Source organism: Lycium barbarum, chromosome 3, assembly GCF_019175385.1.
Source record: "Lycium barbarum isolate Lr01 chromosome 3, ASM1917538v2, whole genome shotgun sequence".
Classification (NCBI taxonomy): Eukaryota; Viridiplantae; Streptophyta; class Magnoliopsida; order Solanales; family Solanaceae; genus Lycium; species Lycium barbarum.
In genome coordinates this window covers 134,051,740-134,078,979 of record NC_083339.1, presented here as the reverse complement: position 1 = coordinate 134,078,979, position 27,240 = coordinate 134,051,740, and the positions used below count along the sequence as shown (strand labels likewise).

Sequence of the window (27,240 nt, the reverse complement as noted above, 5' to 3'; positions counted from 1 at the left end):
CAAAAAAAAAAAACGAAATTTGTTTTTTTTTTTTTGGAAATTAACGACGATTAAATGTTAAACATGCATGCAATATAATGTATATAACAAAATAATAACAAAAGTTCATAGTAGAAAACCTTAATCGAAGATTTTTTGTAGAGTTATTTTAATCGAGTCGTACGCCGCTTTTTCTCAAAATTCGAACTTAGAATCTTGCTCCTTGACTTGAATGTACCGAGAATCTAAACTTTCCGGACGAAATTTAATAGAAAACGACGTTTTTTTGGATGTGGGGACCACCTTGGCTCGCCTCCGATGGCGTTTTCAATTATTTTTTTGCCACTGGAGGGACCAGTGGTGGAACCCGATCGGGTTTTAGTGGAGTGATATAGCGCAGTATTTTACTGCGCTATAGGTGAGAGACAAACTCCTATAACGCAATATTTTACTGCGTTATAGGTGAGAGAAAGTTTTGTATAGCGCAGTAAAATACTGCGTTATAGCACTTAACGGCTCCGTCTCCGTAAAGTGCTATAGCGCAGTAAAATACTGCGCTAAAGGTACTTTGGTAACTTTTTTTTGTTGGGGTATTTTGGTTCAAAATGTTTTTTTTTTTGGGCATTTTGGTTCCAGACTCTATCACCTCCCATGCTGACGTGGCAAAAAAAAAATCAAAGCGCGTAAATATTTAAAAAAGTGACACGTCAGAATCTATTTAATTTCTTTTCATTTATTCATTATTTTTCCTTGTGCTTACATATATTTTTATACACTAATTAATCTCTAATCTTTTCCTAATCCCTTTCCTCTTCGCCCCCACTACGCCCTCCCTTTCTTCCCAATTTTCCCAACCCGACCCATTCCCAAATAAAACACCGAAGTCCAAAAAGAATTCATCTTCTATTCAAGTTTTGAAGTCGTATTTTGACTCTGAATTTTTCAAAAGCAAGTGGTTACTGATTATTTGGAGGTGGGATTCGAAGTTGTATGCTGATTGATCTGAAACAAGTTCTAAAGTGAAAATCTCGGATCTGTATTGTTGTGCTAAAGTTTGTTTGTGCTAAATATGTATTTTAATCATCAACACTAATGAAAATTGTTTGAAGTTGTTTGTTTGTGCAAAAGTGGAAGCCATAGAGATTGAAACACTTGTGGGAGCTCCAGGAAGCGTTTAATCCTCCTTTTGTGACATTGTTATCCGAGCTCTCCATGTTGTGACAGTGGAGAAGATGGTATTATTAGCAAAGGCAACCAAATAAAGAGAAAAAAAAAAAAAAAAACGGGACCCACAAATTTTATTTGTGTCAAAAGAAAATTGGTATAATTTCAAGGAGAGGGAACAAATTTGGGGAATACTAAATTCATTATTTGGAGCAAAATCTCTGAACCCAGTTTCACTTTTTGTTTTTAGTGCAAAATCTCCTTCTATCTGGGATTGGTTATGGCGAAAATTGTCATAATTGTTGAGTGATTTAGTTTTATTTTTTCGGATTTTTGGAGTTCCATTGTTGTTGATGGAAGAAGAAAGATAGTCATTGTTGTTGATGGAAGAAGAAAGGTGGAGAAAGAAAAAGAAAAGAAAAGAGAGACTATCTGATGACGTTGAGGTGACGCTTATGTAATGAGCATGTATAGCACTTTTCAATTATGAAATTGATATTGCACGTATAAGGTGATATTTAATTAATTTAAAAGTTATTTAGGAGGTAAATAAACATTCATTAAATTAAATTACTAAAATGAGTTGTGCTTTCAAATTTAGAAAGAAATGATTTCTTTTCTCAAAAATAAAAATAAAAATTTACACATAAAAAAACAAAATTGAATAGACATATGTTGGGTGACATCCCATAACAAAGTGTGTATCCGATCGTACCCACTTCTTTCCTTATCATTAGAAATATTGCGGTTGACTACACGTCTTTGAATTACTTTAAACTATACATCTATCATTAGTGGTAGTTACTGTAGTTGTTACTTTATACCCACAAGTTTTACCCTTATCTCCATGAGTTACTATAAAAAAGAAACAGGCTTTTGCAGTATGAGACATTGAGTGCCTTTAGAGCTAGATCTGAAGGAAGTATTAGAAACAAATTAGAGTTGTGGTTAGTTAAATAGAATATTCCCTTTTTTTATTTATCCACATCTGCTGCTACTTTATGCTACATTTCAGCTTCCCGAGGAGTATATAAAGTAGCAGGGAGAGAGTGAAAATGAGTAGCAATAAGATAGACGCCATGGAAAATAATGAGAAAACAACAAGTTTTAGAGATGATGATAGTGAGAAAGAGCCTGAAATTAATTACAGAGGAGTGAAAGCCATGCCATTTATAATAGGTAAAGCTTAGCAATTTGCTTGTTTTAATCAGTTACTAAATTAAACAAAGTTAACAATTGATATCATGAGTTGCTTCATATGTTGTTTGCAGGAAATGAAACCTTTGAGAAACTTGGAGCAATTGGCACACTTTCCAACCTGTTGATTTATCTCACAAAAGTTTTCAACATGAGCCACATCTCCGCCGCAACTCTGATCAATGTCTTTAATGGAACCACCAATTTTGCCACTTTGCTTGGAGCTTTCCTCTCTGATACTTACTTTGGTCGTTACAAAACACTAGGATTTTCATCCATTACTTCATTTCTGGTACTATTTATACCACTTCTTGAAATTTTGAAGGAAGAAAATATTAATCTTGAAGTACTGATACACTTGTTTCTTGTTTGAAGGGGTTGTTTGTGATAGCATTAACAGCAGTATTCAAGAAGCTACATCCTCCACACTGTGATTCGAAAGATATCAGCCAATGCATAGGACCAACAGGGGGGCAAATGGCATTCTTGTTGAGTGGATTTGGGCTACTGATCATAGGTGCAGCAGGGATTAGGCCATGTAACTTAGCTTTTGGTGCAGACCAATTCAATCCCAATACAGAATCTGGTAAAAGGGGTATTAATAGTTTCTTCAACTGGTACTTTTTCACCTTAACATTTGCTCAAATGGTGTCTGTTACACTCGTGGTTTACGTGCAATCGGACATTAGCTGGTCCATAGGACTAGCCATTCCTGCAATATTCATGTTGATTTCATGCTTCCTCTTCTTTGGGGGCACTAAAATTTATGTCAAAGTGAAACCAGAGGGCAGCCCATTGACAAGTGTAGCCCAGGTTCTTGTGGTTTCTATCAAGAAAAGAAGGCTAAAATTGCCAGAGCAACCCTGGAAATCTCTTTTCAATTACACTTCTCTCAAGTCTATCAATTCCAAGCTTCCATACACTCATCAATTCAGGTAACAGAAAGGAGCAAATCTATGATAAATTTATTATTATTATTATTACTCCCTCCGTCCCAATTTATATACTTTTTGCTTTTCGGGAGTCAATTCAACTAAAGTTTGAAATTAAATTGGATTAGATTAACTCAATATTTTAAGATTAAAATTTATACATTTAAAAACTACATGAAAGGTGCTATAAGTTGCAACTTTTCTCATATCAATTTGGTGAAAAAATACATCTTAAAATGTTGGTCAAAGTTCATGCGGTTTGAATCTCGAAAACGAAAAGTATCACATGAACCGGGACAAAAGGAGTATTAGTTTATATCCTCAAGTAAATTAATTTGATTCAATATCTTGATTTCTCTTTGGATTGATACAGAGTGTCATTCCTCATGAAGTATGTCTTGAATATTCGACAGGTCCACTTGTTAGTACTTTGCATGTTGCATGTTTATTAGGTATTCATTAGGTATAACTACTCTTAATAGTGACTGTTGTATGTCTCCATTAGTTTAACTACTAGTACTAAACTTATGGATTTGGTTCAGATACCTAGCTAAATGACACCGACAATCTAGTCTGATTAATTATTTGTATCAGTGCAGTTAAGATTATCCTAGATATACCTATCCCCTTTAAGGCTGTGATCTTGGCCTGAAAATTGAACATAACGAATATATATATATATATATTGAGCCGAGGGTCTTTCGGAAACAGCCGTCCTACCTTGGTAGGAGTAAGGTCTGCGTACACTCTACCCTCCTCAGACTCCACGTTGTGGGATTTCACTGGGTTGTTGTTGATGTTGTATATATATATATTGTTGAGGTTTAATAATTTTATTTATTCCTGTTAGTATGTTAGGATGGAATGCAGAAAAGCATGGGTTATCAGCATTTAGTTAGACCTGATTTGTTTAGATCATGTTCCATTTTACATGACTTACCAGGATCAATTGTCATTCAAAGTTTCAAACCACAACTTTTTCATTTACAGAATACTTTAATCTCTTTCCATTTGGCACTGAAATATTATTAAATTGGTTAAATTATATTATCCTCTCTCGAAGAAAGTCATCAGAAATGGCCTTGATCAATTATGTCATCAGCAAAATATGTGAAAATTCAGATGCTTTGTCATCCCCATTTAGCTGACTCAGTGTGAAAACCATTATGGCCAATTTCTAAACTATCCATTGTTCACATAAGGTTAACTACAAAACTAAGAAACAGAATCTTGTGATTCTTAGTAGGCGTTTGGCCATAAAAACAAAAAGGAAAAAATCACTTTTTTTTTAAATTTTGGAGTTGGAGTTATGTTTGGCTATAATTTTTGTAAATAGTATTTTTTTTGTTGAAATGTACTTTTTCAATAAGGTTTTGGTTGTGAAAAATAAGTTTTTCCTGTTTTTCAAATTCTAAATACAACTTCAAGTTGTATTTGCAATTTTCATGACCAAACACTAATTTTAGAAAAAAATGAAAAAAAATTACGAAAAAAAGTGAATAATTCTTATGGCCAAACGGGTCCTTAGAGTCACTTAGAGCCTGTTTGGATGGGCTTAAAAAAAGCAGCTTATAAGCTGCTTTAGATAAGCTAAGCCAAACTGGTCCAATTAATTTTTTAGATTTATTTTAAGTACAAAATGACTTTAAGTTGACCAATCAAATACTCAAAAAAACTGAAAACAGCTTATAGGCAACTTATAAGCCAATCTAAACGGGCTCTTAACCAATACGCATCACATGGTAGGGCCCTGTATTTACAGGTGTCCGATCAGAAAAGAAAAAAGGACCATCGCCAAAAAGATATTTCATGATATTGGATACAAGCACTGGGAAGAAAGTTATGTCATTTAGGAAATTGATCCATCAATATACTCAAAGCACATGTCAAGTTATTTAGAAGAGAGGAAATAAGATCTCTTGGCCTTTTATAATTTGAAAAGAAAAAAATAACTTTTTTAAATCTCTTATATTTTTTTTTTTTTTAGATCTTTTATGTGTAAAAACTGAAAAATAAGGGTCATAAAATTATTATTTTTTATGTAAAGGATCAAATAATCATTTAAATTTACTGTGCTATAAGGTTTCTTGACAAGTCTGCAATAGTAACACCAGAAGACCAAATCAAATCAGATGGATCAGCAGCCAATCCATGGAACCTATGCAGTGTGCAGCAAGTGCAAGAAGCTAAATGTGTTGTAAGGGTAATTCCTATTTGGGCTGCAGCAATTGTATACCATATTGCAATAACTCAGCAGCAACAATTTGTTGTCTACCAAGCCCTTCAATCAAACAGACATCTTGGCAACAGCAACTTCCAAATTCCAGCAGCAACTTACACTATTTTCTCCATGTTAAGTCTCACTCTTTGGATACCCATATATGATCGTATCGTCGTCCCATTACTCCGAAGAATCACTGGAAAAGAAGGTGGTATAACTATCCTTCAAAGAATGGGATTTGGTATATTCCTAACTGTTCTATCATCCCTTGTATCTGCATTCATCGAGGAACGAAGGAGAAAACTGGTTTTCACAAATCCAGCATTAGGGCAACATTCAGAAAGAGGATTGGTTTCTTCCATGTCAGCTCTATGGTTGGTTCCTCAGCTATCCTTAGCAGGACTTGCAGAGGCATTTTGTGCCATTGGACAAGTGGAATTCTACTACAAGCAGTTCCCAGAAAACATGAGAAGTATAGCAGGGTCTTTTTTCTTCTTGGGAATGGCTGCTTCAAGTTACTTGAACAGTTTCTTGATCTCTATAGTGCACCAGACAACAGGAAAGGCGAAAACCGGTAACTGGCTACCGGAAGACCTTAACAAGGGGAGATTGGATTACTTCTATTTCTTGATTACAGCGTTGGGGATCCTTAATGTTGTTTACTTCATAATATGTGCTAGGTGGTACAAGTACAAGGGAAGTGATGACACCAGCAGCGTTACATTGGAAATGGAAAGAAAAAATGTTGAGAAACACTTCGTATGACATTAATTTAAGGATAAAACTAAATGAATAGTATGTTATGCCAATTGTTAGCAGCCATTTGGGTTGAAAGAAGTTGTAATAGAAAAGCTAAGAACAAAATAGCCTCCATTAATCTCACTCCTTTATTTTATTTTTTAGTATAACATGGGAACCCGCAGCCGCTACTCTTCGGGTGGCCACAGAGTAAACGCAGCTCCTATGCAATAGCTCGCAAACCACACAGGAGAGATAATCCGCACTTGGCAAGTTCCGTGCGATCAGCTCAATCAAGAAGGCAAATCCCATTTTGTCGTAGGCAGAGAGTTTCGAACCCGAGACCTCCATTATGAAAACCTCATGCTCAACCAACTGAGCCACCCTTGCAGTCCCATTAATCTGATTTCTAATGAAATTTAAGGTAAACTTACAGAAATAACTACCTTATTATAGGTTCTTACCATTAGTAGCTACCCATTTCAATATTACTATATGTAGTTACCATTTCATTAGGCATTAACGGTGGTGTTTATTAATAGACAGAATAATATCTTTTTTTAATATCTTTTTCTCTTCCCTTCTTTTGGTAAGGTAAATTTTGTTCCATAATTTTAGCTTCCATTTCTTTCTCCAATCATGATTTTCCTTCTCTCTTCCCTTCTTTTGTAACTAAATTCAAAATTCAAAAACATTAATAATAGAAGGAAACCCAAAAACAGAGACTACGATCATTCAACCAATAACTGAAAAATACATGATTTGTAACTTCAAAACACTTAATAAACAATTGTATTTAAGTTTTTATTGAAAAGTTCAAATACATAAATGCATTCAAACATTCATAAATGAATTTAAATGACTGTGTATTTGATTCGCAGTTCATCACTATTTCAAATACACAAATAGATACAAACAAAATACGTCACTCATTGGTTCAAATACACAAAAACATGCAAGCATATGCATCACTGGTTCAAATACACAAATACATAGAAATATTCATAAATGAATTTAAATGCCCATTACGTAAATAAGTTCACCACTTAAAATATGTCACTTTTTTTTAATTATACGCATTAATCTCAATAAGCTGTAAAACCTCATACATGTCCCAATTGATGTTAATGTTTATAATTAAAGGAGAAAACACATTTTTTGTATTAGCTTATTTACATAATGAATTCTTGTGAACACATGCAGAAACCTTTTCAAAATATGAGTCGAAAGTATCTAATATAAGCCCTTTATCAATTATCATGTGTTCAGATGTTCAATGAAACATGTCCTGCATTGGTTGAGTTTATAAATAACATTTACTTACAATTTAAGGAGTTGATGTATTCAACTTATTTTTAAGTAGTATCGACCTATGATACATATACATCTTGCTTTTCGAAAAAAAAATTATGTACACATAAAAAAACAAAATTGAATAGAAATATGTTGGATGAGATCCCTTAATGAAGTGTGTATCCGTCGGTACTGATCGTCCCCACTTCTTTCCTTATTTTTAGAACATCACTGCGGTTGACTATACGTCTTTGAATTACTTTAAACTATACATCTATCATTAGTGGAAGTTACAATAGTTGTTACTTATTTTATTAGGATTTATGGTGCTATGTACAAACCCCCAAGTTTCACCCTTATGTCCATGAGTTACTATAAAAAAAGAAACAGGCTTTTGCAGTATGACACATTGAGTACCTTTAGAGCTAGATCTGAAGGAAGTATTAGAAACAAATTATTTCATGATATTGGGTACAAGCACTGGGAAGAAAGTTATGTCATTAGGAAATTGGTCCATCAATATACTCAAAGCACATGTCAAGTTATTTACAAGAGAGGAAATAAGATCTCTTGGCCTTTTATAATTTGAAAAGAAAAAGAATAACTTTTTTAAATCTCTTATGTGTTTTATTTTTTTATTTTTTATGTGTAAAAACTGAAAATCTCTTGTATAAGGGTCATAACATTAATTATTATTTTTTATGTAAAGGATCAAATAATCATTTAAATTTACTGTGCTATAAGGTTTCTTGACAAGTCTGCAATAGTAACACCAGAAGACCAAATCAAATCAGATGGATCAGCAGCCAATCCATGGAACCTATGCAGTGTGCAGCAAGTGCAAGAAGCTAAATGTGTTGTAAGGGTAATTCCTATTTGGGCTGCAGCAATTGTATACCATATTGCAATAACTCAGCAGCAACAATTTGTTGTCTACCAAGCCCTTCAATCAAACAGACATCTTGGCAACAGCAACTTCCAAATTCCAGCCGCAACTTACACTATTTTCTCCATGTTAAGTCTCACTCTTTGGATACCCATATATGATCGTATCGTCGTCCCATTACTCCGAAGAATCACTGGAAAAGAAGGTTCGCATAGAAAATGTATTTGAAGTAATCGCTTTCCGAAATTCGCATAGAAAATGTTCACTTTAAGAAATTTTGTAATCTCTGAATGCCATATTTTTCGCATAGAGGCTCGGATCGCTCCAATAATTTTTATAGGAGTTTGCTTGATGTATAATGGGTATGTTTTTCATAGGCGGGCTCAGTTCGGGTCTATACTCGTCCGTGGGTCCCGCGACGCCCTTTATGTAAATTCGACAACTTTGAATCAAAAAGTGATAATTATTACTCCGATTTCGAATATGACTATTTTACTTATCCTTCGGATTTATAATAATGATTTTATGCATATGATTCCTCACTACTCCGCTCGTGCCTACTATGATATCGTTCGCCGGTTCCCGGGCCGGTTCTGTTGTCGTGCGCTTTTTGATACATTCCGGTGTTATGCTGTGTTTATGGTTCACCGTGCTCCTCGCTCGAGGGCCGGGTTCCACTTATGTTTGGCGTTATGCTGTGTTGTGATGTGTGACGGGGATTCGGAGATTTGAAACTTTCTGGTGTTATGCTGTGTTGTGGCGCCATCGACAGGCGGGCGACCACATTTTCCAGTGCCCTATGCATAATTTATACTTTGGAAATAAACATTTTGATATGTATTATTTTCTATATATCTGATTCGATTATTATTCAGATTTATTTCTGTACCTTCTGTTTTGCATACTCAGTACATATTTCGTACTGACCCCCTTCTCCGGGGGCTGCGTTTCATGCCCGCAGGTACAGACGCACAGCCTGGTGATCCACCTGTTTAGGACACCCTTTCTGCTATTCGGAGTGCTCCTCTCTTTCCGGAGCTTATACTTTTGGTATATATATTTTTATTAGTGCATTTGTATATATTCGTTCATGGGTACGGCGGGGGCCCTGTCCCGTCATATGATTCTGTCGGTCTGTTTAGAGGTCTGTGGACATGTTTGTGGGTTAGGGTCTTTCTGTATGGATGTATGTACATGTTGTTTGGGCGATCCTATACGCCGAGGCGGCCGGTCCGCATATGTTTATATATTGCTTGGTTAGCCCTGTGTGGCTTTTGTTGGTATTTTCTGGGTGCAGGGTATATTGGATAGTCCGTAAAATAAAGGAAACTCTGCCGAAATTTTTCTGGAAATTACCTAAATTTGAAATAAAGCCTTGTCGGCTTCCGCCATATACTAGAATGAGTTGATAGAATTTGAGATAATATTTGATAGAGGGGTTCGGGTGCCCAGATCGGGCACTAGTCACGGCCTACGGGGTTGGGTCGTGACATTAGCTTCCATTTCTTTCTCCAACCATGATTTTCCTTCTCTCTTCCCTTCTTTTTGTAACTAAATTCAAAATTCAAAAACATTAATAATATAAGGAAACCCAAAAACAAAGACTACGATCATTCAACCGATAATTGAAAAATACATCATTTGTAACTTCAAAACACTTAAAAAACAATTGTATTTAAGTTTTTATTGAAAAGTTCAAATACATAAATACATTCAAACATTCATAAATGAATTTAAATGACTGTATATTTGATTCGCAGTTCATCACTATTTCAAATACACAAATACATACAAACAAAATACGTCACTCATTGGTTCAAATACACAAAAACATGCAAACATATGTATCACTAGTTCAAATACACAAATACATACAAACATTCATAAATGAATTTAAATGACTGTGTATTTTATTCGCAGTTGATCATTATTTCAAATACATAAATACACGCAACAAAATACGTCACTCATTGGTTCAAATACACCCGTACATAAAACATTCATATACAAAATTGAATGTATATGTATTCGATAAACAGTTAATCACTGGTTCAAATACACAAAAACATGCAAACATATGCATCACTGGTTCAAATACACAAATTACATACATATTAATTAATGAAAATAAAAATAATTAAGAGTTTAGGATTTAATGGAAAAGAAGAAGTTAACAATGATAGTCGTTGTTAAGAAGAAGTTAGGGTTTATGATTTAGTGGAAGAAGGAAAAGGAATATGGTTGAAGAAGAAAAGAGAAGCTAAAATTATGGAATCAATTTTAATAATAATCAATGCCTATTATTAAGGGATTTGTTTAACCATATATTTGTATAGTTACTGATATAGCTATGGATGGTAAATTAAAAAAGTAAATTAGTTACTAAATATAAATAACTAAAAGGATAGTTATTATCAATAAATAGGTGTTATAAGAAGCTACATCTAGTAATTATTTCAAAGTTGAAATTGGAAGAAGCGTGTGGAAGAGCTTATTGCCATAGTAGTAGTAGCTTTTAGCCAGTCTCTTTGGAAATTCTCCAATTGATAAACTATTTATGAAAGAATTCCTCAATGAACAACTCAAGTCAAGCTGCAGGGTGGACTAATTTTATTTCTTTCCTAAACATCGCTTGATAGCTACGAAAAAATCTCACTTTCAGTTTCAATGGAAAAAGAAGTCTCACACACGTGTGCACATATACATTCTCTTGGCTCGGACAGCCAACATATTTTCTTAACTTAGAGAGTGAAAGCAACTCATCTCACGAAATCATTGCATCTACCACTGTGATTTCCAGGGACGGAATAAGGTAAGGGCATACAATAAAGTAAAGTGAAAACTAAAAAGAAGAGGAAAAAGGAGAAGGAAAACAGAACCTAGCATCAAGCTGAAGAATGAAAGCCAACAAAAGAAGTGGACACAATGCTCTGCTTATTATATGAAGCCAAGAAATGAAGTGAAACAAGTACAACATATAGTGGATGCGAAACAAGGAAATATAATTAGAAAAAAGCTTTTACGAATATAGACAACGAATGCTGGCATCACTTGATGTTCATCATTCTGGGTCAATACAACATCTACAGGAGCTACGGGACATCAAGGCAGGAAAAGGCAAATAACAACTTCAAAAATAGTACTCCGCTAATCTATAAGGCACTATTAAGAACATGCTGTTTCAAAGGTAACTCACTATAACATTCTGATGACTATCACAACAGATAAATTAAACCTCCCAAACAGACTTCTCTTTAAACGGTGTATGCCTGCTGAATTGTCTCAATGTCAAGACCCTTCAACTTCACCACTGATTCAACATGACCTTTCAGTGTATGCAACTCACGCAGCCTGAAATTGAAAATTTTAGCTTTGAGGTTTAGATACCCATGTGTTCAGCCTAAGAAAATCTAATAGAACAAAGTTAAGCAATAACTGCAGCGCAAATTTAATAGAACAAAGCTACGCAATAACTGACCTAGCAATTTCAGCTCTCCTCTTCGCATCCTCAGCCAACTGATTAAGCTCATTGAAATTGGTAGTTTCGCTAAATCTTTTGGGGTCTGGAACTTGGAGCCCGTGAAGGGTTCTCTGTGCATGTGCCCATTGAAGTTCGCGTTGTTCTTTTCCAAAATCCTTCTTCCGGGTGAAAGCAATCTGCAAAGAAATAAAATTTAAAGGGACCATCGAATTCCTTCAATTGCAGCAGTTCTATACTGAAAAGCACAACTTGATAAGCAAAAGAGTCATTCCAATAATAAATACCAGGGAAAACACCAGCAAAACCATCAGCCTTCTCTATAAGTTCATCAATTGGCAAAGCAGAGATTGATTCATCCTTAGTCTGTCCTAATAGAGCAGATGAAGGATACATATTTGTAACCATTCCCAGGCGGCGACCAGTTTCTTTTCCAATTGCCGGTATGGTGCCAAGTGCTTGTAGCTGCAATAAAGAAAAGGCGCTTCAAGTTACCAGAACGACCGCAAAATACCCCGTTCAATCATGTTTCTATCAAGACTATCAACTCTGAACTTCCTTACACAGATCAATTTAGGTAATAATGAACTACTCTCATAGACCTTTTAATTCAACAGCCAGTTTTACTTTACCATTATTATTTAATTTCCGTGACTATATTACAGTTTGAACCCCCTATGTATAAATTTATGGTTATACAGGTTCTTGAACAAAGCATCTATTTTAAGCCCACAAGACCAAATAAAAGAAGATGGATCAGCAGCCAACGCATGGAGACTTTGCAACATACAACAAGGGGAAGAAGTGAAATGTTTTGTAAGAGTATTTCCGATATGGATAGCAGGCTTGGTATACTACATTGTGCTAGTGCAAATGCTGACTTATGTTGTCTTTCAAACTCTGCAAAGCGACAAGCGCCTTTACAACGCTAGTAATTTCAAGATCCCAACTGCATCTTACGCGGTCTTCTCCATGTTGAGCATGTCTATTTGGATACCTATTTATGATAGATTAATCGTCCCATTTCTACGAAAAATCACCAAGAAAGAAGCTGGCATAACAGTCCTTCAAAAAATGGGAATCGGTTTGGTTATTGCAGTTTTCACCATGTTAGTATCAGCTGTAGTGGAAACGTGAAGAAGGAACACAGCGCTTAGGCATCCAACACTGGGCATTGAACCAAGACGAGGCGAAATTTCAGCCATGTCTGCTAATTGGTTGATACCTCAACTAGCTCTTGCAGGTCTTTCTGAATCACTCACTGTCATAGCACAAGATGAGTTTTTTTTACAAGCAATTCCCAGAAAACATGAGGAGCTTGGCAGGGTCATTCTTGTTTTGTGGATTTGCATTGGCTAGTTACAAGAGTAGCTTGTTGATATCAATAGTACACAGGACAACAAAAACATCAGATACAGAGAATTGGTTAGCAGAGGATCTAAACAAGGGTAAATTGGATTATTTTTACTACTTAGTTGCTGCATTGGAGGTTTTAGATTTTGGATACTTTCTAATATGTGCCACGTGGTACAAGTACAAAGGAACACAAAATGATCACAATCTTGAAGTCTCCATGAATAAATTAGAACCCACAAAACCTCTAGTTTGATTAAACACTTCCTCATGTTCTTCTTCTTCATCATTTAAATACAAATACATAAAATTTCAGCCGCCTGGGCAATGTATATTTGATTCATGTTACACCCAATCACACCATTAGACTAGAAATGGCAATGCCTAATAGTTACAATATTTGGTTATCAATATATTAGTAGAATATTTTATCAAATGTAGAATGTTAGATAAATAAATGTAAAAATAGATAAATCAATGAAAGGAGAATTGAAGGGACAAAAACAAGTTAATTGTGTGATAGAACTAATCGATTGCATTATATAAATTTCATGCATTTGGATTTTTTTTGTCGTATAAATCTAGAAGTATGAAATTTGTAATACTGTGACATAAAGTAAAAAACAATAAAATACAAAAGTGACACAAAGTTATTTATCATGACCAGGATTATATCAGCATTTTCTTAGTTATTACTTCTTCCTTTTCAATTTATATGAACATATTTCCTTTGTAGTCGTCCGTTTCAAAATAAAATTGCTAATAGTAAATCAAATTGTATACTATTATTCCACTGGCATAATTGAAGAGGGTTCTTAGCTCTTCAAGATATGCAATAGCAAAAGCTGAAGCTCACCATGGTCCATGAACAAATACAGAAGCTAGGGCCCAATGAGCCAAGGTCCGAAGAATCCAGGCCCAATAGTTAAGCTAGTCACATTTCAGCAGTACTTTTAAGTGATTTGGCTTCAAAAAATTTCTACTTTTAGAAGTTCTACTTAGAGCCTGTTTGGATGGGCTTATGCCTATAAGCTGTTTGCAGCTTATAAGCTAAAAAAAATAAGTTGGAGTAGTCTAACTTATTTTTTTTTGCTTATAAGCTGCTTTAGATAAGCTAAGTCAAATGGGCCCAATTATTTTTTTGAGCTTATTTTAAGCACAAAATGACTTTAAGCTGGCCAGCCAAACACTCAAAAAAACTGAAAACAGCTTATAAGCAACTTATAATCCAATCCAAACGGGCTCTTAGGGCCGATTTGTCCATAATTTTTTTTTGGAATTTTGGAGTTGGAGTTGTGTTTGGCCATAGTTTTTGAAATTGTATTTTTTGTTGAAATGTTGTTGTTTTTTTTTTTTGGTAACTAACTTTTTATTAATCACCAATGTGAATAATTACAAGCCTATAGCATCCCTAACGCAGGTTGCTATCTCAGCAAATAAACTCAAATAAGTACAGCAGTGATGAATTAGTCTAGTAAACCAGCTGTTGCATTCTAGTTCTAATGCATGCAGGAGCTCTCACACAACACACATAGGCAATCTCTCTTGCTACCGCCTGCCATGATCTCCTTTTATCTTCAAACGTTCTTTGGTTTCTTTCCATCCACACCGCGTATACGAATTCAGTATATATCAACTTGAGGGTCTGTGCTGCTTGCGATTTACCTTTTGCCTTGCTTCGGACCCATTGCAGGTGATTTCCCCAGTTAGCAGCAACATAATAGTCCATGTGAACCTACCGGAGAAGTTTTATCCATATGGTTCTTGAGTAATCACACTGAACATATAAATGATCCTGCGTTTCGATGTAGACATTACAGAGTTTACACTTCAAATCGACGGCCAGTCCCCATTTTTGCAGTCTATCTGTAGTGGGCAGCCTGTTTTGTAGTTGCAACCAGAGGGTAAATTTTTCTTTAGGTCGAGCACCATTATTAAACATCAGGTCTTTCCATTCCATTCTTGGCCTGCCTCCTACCATAGCTAAATATAACTTTCTAATGGTCAAGTTCTGTTCATCCATTACGAGATGTTGCTCCAATATGCTTCTTGAGTCTATGATCTTCCGTACCATCCACGAAGTCTTCTTAGGAATGAGGGCAGTAGCTAGCTGTTCTCCCTTGAGGTAATAGCTATGAATCCACCGGATCCAAAGCTTGTCAGATTTGCGAGCCAAGTCCCAATAGGTTTTTGCAATTGCTGCCTTATTCCAAATCTGTACATTGATGAGATTGAGGCCACCAGCAGAGATAGGTAAGCACATCCTGTCCCAAGCTATTAAAGCTCGCTTTGTGATAGTGTTAGTGCCTAACCATATGAACTCCGACAAAAAACATCAATGACTTTAAGGACCTTTGAAGGAATCACAAACATCTGAGACTAGTAAGATTGGATACCAAACAATACTGATTGGACTAATTGAACCCGACCAGCATAAGAAAGTTTCTTCGCTGTCCAAGAAGAGATTCTAGCTACCATCTTATCGATAAGTGGGGACCACTGGAGTGTAGATAATTTTTTTGTGGAAAGAGGGATACCGAAATATTTAAAAGGTAGTTCACCAACACCAAAGCCAAGTTGCTGTTTGATTGCATTCTTCACCACCTCTGTTACCCCTCCAAAATACAAACTACTTTTGCCTCTGTTTGCTTGTAATCCTGAAGCTAGTGAGAAGCTTTGGAATTTGTCAACAATAGCAGAGACAGGGGCTAGATCCCCCCTTGTAAACAATAAAAGATCATCAGCGAAACATAAGTGTGTAATTCCATTTCTTGCACATTTAGGATGAAATTTGAAATTCTTGCATTCCTTCAATTCCCCCAAGCATCGACTCAAGTACTCCATGGAGATTGCAAATAGGTAGGGGGATATAGGATCCCCCTGTCGTACTCCTCTAGCATCATCCCATGGTTCTGAGGGTTCCCTATTTATCATGATAGAATAGTTAAAGTGTAGATGCACTCCATGATCCATTGAACAAATTTGATAGGGAAACATAAAGCTTCGAGCACCTGTTTTAAGTATCCCCATTCTACCGAGTCATACGCCTTTTGTAAATCAATTTTTATCATGCACCTTGCTGAGATATGTTTCCTAGAATAAGCTCTTACCAGTTCGTTGGCTAGGATAATATTATCAGCTATCTTTCTTCCGGGGATAAAACCAGATTGGGCTTCATTGATGATTGTAGTCATGACCTTCTGCAGCCTAGAAGCCAGGATCTTAGCAATAATCTTATACAAAACAGAGCAACAGGCAATAGGTCTATATTCCTTGATGTTCGCGGGGTTAGGAGTTTTTGGAACAAGGGTGAGAAGGGTACAATTAATAGCTCTATGCATCTGTCCAATGCGAAAAAAATCACTAATGGCAGCAACTATTTCTGTTTTTATTATATTCCAAGACTTCTTGAAAAAGAATGCATTGTATCCATCTACTCCTGGAGATTTGTCATCATTTATGGATTGTAGTGCTGTCCAGATTTCTACCTCAGTGATCTCTTTACATAACTCAATTCCCTAGGCATGTGACAAGACTGGGCCTTTCCTCATTGTCTCTATATTTACTGTAGGAAGGGCTTGGCTGGCAGTGCCCATGAGGGACTTATAGAACTCTGTTATCTCCTTCTTTATAGCTGCGGGTGTAGTCAATTTGATGCCTGATAAGGAGGTTAATTCTAGGAGCTGTTTTTTGTGAGTCATTTCCTTTATCATAGCTGAAAAATATTTATTATTTCCATCTCCCAATTTGATCCAATGGGCTCTAGCTTTTTGTTGTAATGCACTCTCTTCGATGAGAGGCCATCGTTCCAGATCATGTAGATACTGTTTTTCTTTGGCCAGGAGGGTATCATTGCACTGATTATTGATCTGGTCTTGTATAGATAGTAACTCCATTCTGGTGTGAGCAATTTTTTTAGAGAGAAATTTGAATTCCTGCTCATTCAGCTTCCTCAGTTCTCCTCTTAGAGTTTTAAGCTTCTTCCATATATTGCCCATCTTATTCGAGTCTAACTTTTTGTCCCATACTATTTTTACTATGCGGAGAAAGGAGTCATGACCTGCCCATATATTGAAAAATCTAAATGGAGTTTTAATACTCCACTGGACTTCTTGTATATTTAGCAGCATTGGAATGTGGTCAGAGACATGAGGTAAATCATAATCTGTGGTTACATGACCCCATTTCATCATCCAATCAACATTACCAAAAAGCCTATCAATTCTGCTACATATTCGATCAGTACCCAACTGTTTGTTTGACCAAGTGTAGTATTCCCCTCTCCATGACAATTCGGTAATGTTCAATTGTTGAACACAGTCGTTAAAATCCTTCAGTTCAGTAGCCGTAATTGGTGCACCAAATAATCTATCAGATGGATGAAGAACAGGGTTGAAATCACCTCCTAGGATCCAAGGTTGATTTATACTTTGCCCAATATCTTGCAATTTCTCCCAGAGTTGTTTTCTTCCATCGAGAGAGTTGAACCCATATATGATAGTGATCAGGCAGTTCAGTTCCCCTTTATAATCTGCAATGTGGAAATGGATTAGTTGCGAGGAAGAGCAAATAAACGCCACCTTATAGACATTAGGATCCCACACAATTCAAGTTCTGCCATTCGGTGCTTCGGCGTAGTTGTTTAGGAAGTTCCACCCCGGAAACACATTTGCTACCACTTTTGTTGCTTTGTGCTCTTTTACTCTAGTTTCTACGAGGCCTACAAGCTTTATTTGTTTGGACCTAAGATAAATCTTAAGCTCTTTTTGCTTGTGCCTTATATTCAAACCTCTAATATTCCATACAAGCCAATACATTAATTGGATTTAGAGGTACCCCCTTTGCTTGGAGGGGACTGGGAATTCCCACTTGAATCGCATTGTACTCCACCATTTTTCTTCTTGGCAGCAGCTGTTCCTAGTTCAGGAAAATTTGTCAAGTCAAGTGTGTTGACACCCAATTTTGTCCCTCCTTTATTTTAATTTATTTTCTGGAGCTTCTAAATGTATTGACAAGCTAAACACTTTATTTCCACTATTATTTTTATTGCTACCACCATTAATATCGTTACTTTCATTTTCACTATTTTCACTATCAACACTGGCATTACTTTATCACAAATTTTAAATGGTTCGTCATCGTTTCAGTTTCGGGTGAACTCGTTAAATTAATTACAAGACAACACTTTGTTAAATCCTTATTTTTCTACATATTAATTATTAATTATCTTCACCTAATACTAGTTAGAAGCCCAAGAATAGTTAAATAGAGGAGGAAGGATCAACAATTTCAGCCAAATTAACGGCCCAAAATACAAATACATGGCCTAACAGACCAGCCCACCTGATTAAAACTAAATCAGTCCATATTTTATCCCTACCCGGCCCAACCAAATAATTGCCCGGTCCAGCCCATTTCTTCCATCTTACCCGACCCGGCCCACTACATAAATTAAAACCCTAAACTCTTTCATCACCAAAAACCTAACCCCTTCAGCCGCACCCCCCACGCTCTTCCTTCTCCTCTCCCCTTTCAAGCCAAAATCAGCTTTTCTCAACAATAGCAGATCAAAAAACAGACCTATTTTCGTGCAAATACGCTCTGTCCTTTCCCTGCCCTCTCTCCTTTCCTCTTCCAAACAAGAGAAGCTTTACTTTCGGCCATGGCAGATTTGTGCCTTGCCATTTCTATACAAGATTCACTTCCCTCCTGTCTTCAACGACTGAGTCAACACAAGAAGACGAATTCTGAAAATCAATTGATACGAAACAGAGATTTGTTCAAAATTCAAACGGATATATCATTTCAAAACCCCGCCCAAATCGTGAACCCTAGTACTCACTTCACCTATAAATATCATGTTAAGAGCTCAGCCGGAAAAAAAAATCCTTACTCTCTGTTTTATCTGGTTTGATTCATCAAGAAAGAGGGAACCCATTCTTAGTATTCGGAAAGGTTACTGACGTCTATTTTTTGGTTTCATCAGAAAATTCTCGTTGAGCCTTCACCTTCACTTGAAACTGTTTGAAAATCAAGCTACATTTCTTAAAAAAGAGGTATTCTGGTTTTTGTCGGGTTTTTAAATTCGCAAGATTCTTCGAGTTTGGGGTTCGTCGTGTCGAGTACAGATCCGAACCTCGCACCCCGTTCACTGTACTAACAGAAGGTAAACAATCCTTCCATATCTAGTTTAATTTCAGTTTTGATAAATTGGTAAATGTTTATGTGTTCATCCATGTCTGTCGTTTAAGTCAGTTAGTTTGTTTATGTGTGTTCAGTCGTTAGTGAATCTAGTCTTGATAGGATTCGTGTTTGCTACTTGTTTAAAGTTCAACATGGTTTGATTGATTTGATTCTATAAGCATCTTAGTATTACGCAGATTTGGTGTGCGAATTGAGAAATATGAATCATTTGCAGCTTTTAGTATTCTTTCTATCGGTTCAAAAAACGATTTAGTTTAAGAAGACACTCAAAGTATGGGCTGTTAGATAATATGATCAAATCTTCGGATGCATATGCATTTTTAGTTTTTACATTCTTGTTTTGGCTTAAACCTGTCCTCTTCAGTTTGTTTCCTTTTCTTTCTCTCTGTTTTTTTACCACATTTTGGAAATGATCCGAGTTTGCAAATGCCCTTAAATGCCCCTGTTTTGCCAAAATCAATTTGTTGCGTGTTCCTTAGCATGTCTGCTCACTGGTAGATGAGTATAATATATTCGCCTAATTGTTAAAGGATCCAGCATGTATATATGAAGACATAGTAGCTATCTAGACTGAGGAATACTAAAGTGTGACGCGTTGTTTTGTCGGTTATGTTATTTTGCTTAGCGTTCCTCGGTTGCTGCCTCTTTAGATATATTCACTGTTATCTTGAATTTTCACAATGTCCTGTATACATGAAATGACTTCCGCTGCATTTGTTGAAAGTCTCCTTCCTCTTCTTGTTTGTTCGGGAAGCTGTCACTACGTTAACTGAAGTAGTCCCCTGTTATTTGCAAATTATTAAGCGGCTAACAAATCGTTATACTTGATAAATATGTCACGGAGTATTGAATCACCGTCTTCTGTCCCCCAAACTGTCCCGTGAAAGATTTAGGAGTATAAGATGGAATCCGTAAGGCCTACTGTTAATTTTATGTATTTGATGTGTTTTGATAATAAACAAAAAGGATCAGTGCTATGACCATTTATGCCTACCTCTATATACGATATGGATCCTGTTAGCTTTGCATACTATCTAAATGTGATTAGTGAAAGCCACTGTTATGAGCTGATCTAGGTATGTACTAGTATGCTGTGTATACTTGTCTTGTATGCCTTGTTTGTGGTACCGTTTATATGTGGTTTCTAGGTGTCAATTCCCTCTTAGCATGATTCATTTAGTTGTTTCTTCCCTTTACTCTTTGATGTTCTCTAAAGACTGCCCGATGATATACGGGGTATACACATTTCTGTACACTCATAAGTATATAGAAAATAGGTATACTCAGTATGAGATAGATATACCATTTTTGTGTCACGTGAATTAACTGAAAATAAATCAGTAACTGTGTGTTCATTCATGTTATGCGTGAATTTAGAACCATGAACATCCTCGGGTAAATTTTCTTGTCACTAATCTTTATCTTTTCTTTGCATGTACATCGGAGTCGAAGAGTCTTACTTTAAGACTCGACGTCATCCCGCAAAAGCTTGGAATGTGCATCTACCCCATCATTCACACCTCCCGCATTCGGTGTTGGGCTGAAAGCCCAACAAAATCCTCCTCTCATGTCCGATCAGCCTGCAGCAACAAAATATATATATATATATATATATATATATATATATATATATATAAAAAAAAAAAAAAAAGACTTTCTGGACCCAAAGCCCAATAGCCAACAGTGGCGCAGCAGCAGTTCTACAAATGGGCTGAGCCCATTAATTATATTTGCCTCCCTCCCTTTTATTTTACTTTGTGTGTCTAACTTGTATTATGCAACTAACATTTTACTTTGTTTTGGGTTTCTTAGCTAGAATGAACCTTAGTAGAACTAGTGGTTTAATTTTAGTAAATGGGTAGGAAGAACTAATATTTAATTCCATAGTTCCATTTTCTTCTTTTTATTAAATTATCTATAGTACTTATAATATTTATCTATAATTAAAACAATTGATTTTCAAGGGCGTGAAATCATGAACACATATATCTTTAATTATATTTTCATTCCTACTATATTGGGAATCTCAAGGTATTACTGATATACAAACATGAACTCAAATACATTTTTTAAACAACTCTTCGAGTTTAAATCAAACACGTACATTTTTAGCTAGGCATAGTTAGTAAACTTAATAAAAAGGAAAAAGAAAAATCCTATCTTATCCGTACTCTTAAAACAAAATCAGTCAAAACTTCCCCTTTTTGAGTTATTTCCAACTATGTTTAAAACGCTACATATCCTGCGCTCTTTCAGTTTATAACTAAACTCTTTTATGTATAATTAAACTCTTTTAATTATTATATTTTTATTACAAGTCCTATTTTTAAGAGGCATATTTATATTTCTATTTATAACTTTAGCAATATTTACCAATTATTTTCCAAATATCTAAGATAACATATTTGCATATTTTTAGCCTAATTAAATTTGAGTTCGGTCGGATTAACCATTATTAATGGAATTTAGAGGATGCCTAATACCTTCCCTCTAGGTTAGTTGAACCCGTACTTAGAATCTTTTGGTTTCGTAGACTTTAAAATAACTTTAGATAATTACTTTAATTAAACTTAGGTGTCCTAATTCACCTTAAATAATTAGGTGGCGACTCTTAACTTTAATTAACCTCGGAACTAGCGGGATGTTGTAAACTATTTTGACTTAGGTTAAAATAGGGTATAACAAAGTGTAGGTCCTGGCTGATCCCTTTTGTCATTAATCCCAGTAGGTTGGGCTTGAGTCTTCTGCTGGTCAGTACACTTTTTTTGCTGGTTAGTACACTCTTTTTGCTGCTGGACAGTAGGCTGCTGAGTTCCCACACTAGGTTGTTGCTTGCTTGCATTAGCTTGCCCTTGATTAGCAATGTTCTAGTCACCTGAACTGGTATTGGAGCTGTTCCAATTACCAGGAGCCATTTGAACTATATCTTTACCCTTCCACTCCTGCCCGATTTTCCTTAGGACCTGCCTTGGTTTAGGCTGCACTTTAGGCACTTTAGGTTGCTGTTTCTCCTTAGGAGGGCATTGGTGACCAACCACTTGACACGATGCACAAAAACTTGGCCTCCAATCGTATGTCATTGCTTGTTTATACTTCTCACCTGCTGGTCCCAGGACTATAACCTCATCCGGGAGAGTTTGAGTAATATTCACTTCAATCAACATTCGAGCATAGGTGATACGGGTCTGTTTTGTTGTGCACTCGTCCGCATAAATTGGAACTCTAATCAAGCTAGCTACTCTGCTAAGTGAGTCCTTGCCCCAGTATGACATAGTTAAGTGAGGGAACTTCACCCATAAAGGGATTTGTGTAGGGAATTCAGCATTGAAGTCGAAATCCATGGACCAAGGTTTAAGGATTATAGGACGATTGTTAATGGTATAGGGTCCAGAGTAGAGTACCTCATTCCTATCATCTTCAGTGTGAAATTTGATGACATAGTACCCATCCTCATGATAGAATAACTCTGGTTCTCCTACTCCATTCCAATGCTGGGTGATGTATCTCCTCATTGCATTGTACCCCGGTATTTCCCCAATAAAATATGCAATAAGGGCATTTTTCCACTTCTCTGTTTCTTTATCTACTTCCCCTTTATCCAGCTGAGCCACCAGTTGTCCATCAATTAATTGAGGCGGGATATAACTAAGTGACATACCATTAGCTGTTGCTCGACTTTTTGCAAATAGAGTATTCCAAGTAGCTATTGGCTTCAGAGTATCATCGTGACCCTCCTGGATTATCTCTTCTTGTTGCATTTTTGTTTCAGTCGGATCTGGGTTATTCACCATATTAGTGAGGCTAGGGTTTATACACCCAGGAGAATGGCTAGGCATATTAGTAGTAGAAGTTAGTGAAGGGGTAAGGTTTAGCCTCGTCGAGATCCCACTCAGTCCCGAAGAGGAGGTTGCCAGATCTATTGTTTGCCCATCGTTGTTCTCCATCTGAGCAGTTTGTCTACCCTTCTGCACAGTGTCCACTTGCACTTGAGCTCCCACCGAGCTCCCAAACACGATGATAGGCTCTTTCCGGAGCCGACCTGGGCCTTTTCCTCGTCCTCTGGCCATGGCAGCCACCAGCGGCGTACGTTTGACTAACGTGCGCCGATCGCCAAAGAGAGAGAGAACTCACGTTTGAAAAATTAGTTTTTGTTGAAATGTTGTTGTTTTGGTTGTGAAAAAAGTGGAATTTTTTGAAAAACAAGTTTTTATTGTTTTTGGAATTCTGGAATACAACTTCAAGTTGTATTTGGAATTCTTATGGCCAAACTGAAAAGTGAAAAAAAATCCGGAATAAAGTGAATAATTCTTATGGCCAAATGCCTACTTAATCAGCCCTTTTGTTATTCTTCAATATTTTATATGCATATTTTATGTATTATGTATGATATGATGAAGAATTAACCTAATGTATGATATGATGAAGAATTAACCTAAGTATCGGCTTACCCAATTGCTTAAACGAAACATAGCTGACCAATGTAAAATATATGCATATATCCACGTATAATATGTATATAATGTGTATAATGAATGTATAATCTATGTATATCGACTAGAAAAAGTAAACAGTGAATCCTACTAGCTATTTGCATAAAGATCCCATCGTGTTATGGCTGTATGGCAAACTAAAACATCCGCGACTTCATAATAATGAAGGGTTATTTCATTCTAGTGTTCATATTTTTGCTTAATTTGTTCACAGGGTACTTGAATTTGAACTTATGTAGAAGAAAAGAAAAGCATGCTTTTTAAATTATACTGACCTCAATATGTTTAAAGGTTGTGCTAAAAAAATATAAAGAATAATTTTCGTTCTAGAACAATTTGGGATATAACCTGACATATCTCAAATTGGGACCACAATTTTTGGCTTTGCTACTTGGAATATCAAAGGTGCTACTTGCAATTTTCAGTTTAGTTGACTAAATACTGGACTCTATTTAATTGAATGAATGGAACTTCTACTATTCTCCCAAGAATAATCAAATGGTTTGTACCTACAAATGTATATTATATTAAATCAGTGGGTATAAACTATAACCCACATGCACTTTCTTGTCTCTCTACGTAAATGTCCATACTCAGTCACAGTGATATTTTGAGTAAACACGTAAGTTAATTTTGGGAGTTCACACCAACATAAACCTCTTAATAAAAGAAGCAAAATAAACATAGTTTAACTTCCGAAGTGGCGTGGAACTATATTTTACGTTATACCTACAACAATAAGTAACTCTCTAGTTCATCTCTATAATAATTTTAACTTGGTCACCTAAAAATGTTATGATGATACCGACTTGCTATACTAGATTAAAAATACACTAACGCTTTAAGAATCTTTTCACATTATCAGTTTGTATAAGTTAAATCCTTAAATGTAAAAGAGACAAAATTGCAACTACAAACTTACACGTACTTTTTTAAAAAAAGGAAGAACCCTATCGACATGTATCCAAGACTTGTCTAGATGAAAAAAAACGAACAGACGCAAAAAAAAGGTAGTAGGTTAAACTTTGCAAATTTTGGCGTTTGCTCTTGGAGCAATTAACGCTCTCCTCTAGTGATACCAGAAATAGTTGCCACATAGTGATTTCCAGCCCTTTTGTCTGTCATAGTCTGAAACAAATTATGAACTCTCGATCACTTCACGCACAAGATCATTTTTCTTCCGTTCACACTGGATTACACAAGATATTATGTCAGCAGTGTCGATTTATTATCACGATTCGACTTACTGAATTGTTGAATTTAGAATGCTAATGGTTTTAAAGTCTTGCTTCTTGTAATTGATTTTGGGTTAATTTATTTTTAGGCACAATACAACGACATCTCCTTAAACTTATCAGTACATTTTAATTTGGACACTCAAATTACGACATGTTTCTATTGAGTATCTGAACATGTGATAAAGTATTTCTATTATATATTTTCAACTTAAAATTTTGAAGAAAAAAAAATTGTGATATTTGGCACAAATATCATGTTTTGTGTCGTATTATAACTTCTTATTACGACTTTTATCGCCTAATTCATGAAGTAACCGTCGTATTTGAACTTATGTCGTTACATTTTCATGTGTATAGGTACGATGACGACAAACGATGGAGAATGTGCTTGAAATGATGGGAAGTCGTAGCAGATGTCGATTGGCTGAGGCAACGAGTCGATGACCGCAAAGGACGAACAAAGAAGAAAAAGAAGAGTTAACCACTGAAAGGACCTCGCTTTCCTTCCGCATCGCGGAAGGATCGCGAGAGGCTCCAGAAGATCAGGCCATCGATCTGCATCGCGTGAAGAAAGCGGAACAAAGAAACTCAGTCATCAGATTCCGTGATCAATCCGCATGCAGATCATTGCGCGATCCTTCCGCATCGCGGAAGGAAAGCGGGATCCTGCGAATGTTTTCCCGATTAGACTAGGATTTGGACTCTTTATTTATTAGTTTTACCCTAGCCTATATATAGACGTTTTTATAGTTGAGAACGGTATTCTGGGATTATTCAAGGATTTGTAAGCCACCGTTCTCCTTTTTCTCTCTCTAAGTTATTTTATTTTTCATCTTTTTCAACCCTAGTTTATTCATGGCTTCTTTTGTCTATGATCGAACCATGAGTAGCTAATCTCCTAATTCTAGGGTTGTGGCGAAAGACTTGAAAGTTGATGTGATGACAATTATTATCTATTGATTTTCCATATTGTGGGTTGCTTATTTATTCTTGGTTTTAATTGTTTGATTATCTGGCCAATAGTTAGACACTATCTGTGGTGCGTGGATTGAACTTGAGAAAGGGAATTCACGTACGTAATAAGAATAAATAGAGTTTGTTCGATTTAATCGTTTTGCTACTGAGGATAGAGATATACCCGTTAGCCCTACTTAGTTGAATACGGTGGAATAAAGGCGTTCTTGTTACATCTGATGACCATAGAGATATAGGCATTAAGGTAACATCTACAGGCTTGTGAGTAGTTCGAGAGAATATCATAAAGCATAATCAACCCGTCAACTAGTAACCCCGGAAATAAAATAGGTGCAATTGTCTGAAGATCAACTGGATTGTCGAAAGCCATAACCCTAGATCTTTCTCTCATCTGAAAATTCTTACAATCTTTGTCAAGATAGTCCCAGTCACAAAAACACCCATCACAAATTGTTTACTTTTCAGTTTTAGTTTAGTACAACAAACATCTTGATTTTCACTTTCTTGAATAGTTTCATTCGAATTTGAATTAGTTTAACAGTAGAATCTAAGTCTCTGTGGGATCGATATCTGGACTTAACAGTCTATATTACTTGTACGACCACGTATACTTGCGTGTGCGTTTGGGAGCAACAAATTGCGGGTGTTCTCAAATGCCCATTACGTAGATAAGTTCACCACTTAAAATATGTCACTTTTTTTAAATTATACGCATTAATCTCAATAAGCTGTAAAACCTCATACATGTCCCAATTGATGTTAATGTTTATAATTAAAGGAGAAAACACATTTTTTGTATTAGCTTATTTACATAATGAATTCTTGTGAACACATGCAGAAACTTTTTCAAAATATGAGTCGAAAGTATCTAATATAAACCCTTTATCAATTATCATGTGTTCAGATGCTCAACGAAACATGTCATGCATTGGTTGAGTTTATAAATAACATTTACTTACAATTTAAGGAGTTGATGTATTCAACTTATTTTTAAGTAGTATCGACCAATGATACATATACATCTTGCTTTTCGAAAAAAAAAATTATTTACACATAAAAAAACAAAATTGAATAGAAATATGTTGGATGAGA

General features: G+C 35.8%; 2 protein-coding genes and 1 pseudogene across 3 annotated transcripts; 2 read left to right on the top strand and 1 right to left on the bottom strand.

Annotated features, from left to right (window-relative positions):
• Window positions 1–780: 780 nt before the first annotated feature.
• On the top strand, window positions 781–6,375 carry LOC132632692 (protein NRT1/ PTR FAMILY 2.11-like). Of its 2 annotated transcripts, none has more exons than XM_060348733.1 (4): window positions 781–1,589; window positions 2,415–2,632; window positions 2,716–3,275; window positions 5,355–6,375. In XM_060348733.1, the coding sequence occupies exons 2-4, from the start codon at window positions 2,492–2,494 to the stop codon at window positions 6,256–6,258; spliced, it is 1,605 nt and encodes a 534-aa protein (XP_060204716.1). In that variant the 5' UTR covers window positions 781–1,589; window positions 2,415–2,491; the 3' UTR covers window positions 6,259–6,375. The 2 variants fall into 2 exon arrangements, with proteins under 2 accessions (XP_060204716.1, XP_060204715.1); XM_060348732.1 differs by lacking the exon at window positions 781–1,589 and adding an exon at window positions 1,684–2,322.
• Window positions 6,376–10,963: 4,588 nt separating this feature from the next.
• On the bottom strand, window positions 10,964–12,191 carry LOC132632691 (plasma membrane ATPase 2-like). Its single transcript, XM_060348731.1, has 2 exons — window positions 11,889–12,191; window positions 10,964–11,761 (listed from the first exon to the last, which is right to left on the bottom strand). The coding sequence occupies exons 1-2, from the start codon at window positions 12,095–12,097 to the stop codon at window positions 11,665–11,667; spliced, it is 306 nt and encodes a 101-aa protein (XP_060204714.1). The 5' UTR covers window positions 12,098–12,191; the 3' UTR covers window positions 10,964–11,664.
• On the top strand, window positions 12,172–13,544 carry LOC132631404 (protein NRT1/ PTR FAMILY 2.10-like; annotated as a pseudogene).
• The last annotated feature ends 13,696 nt before the right edge of the window (window positions 13,545–27,240 follow it).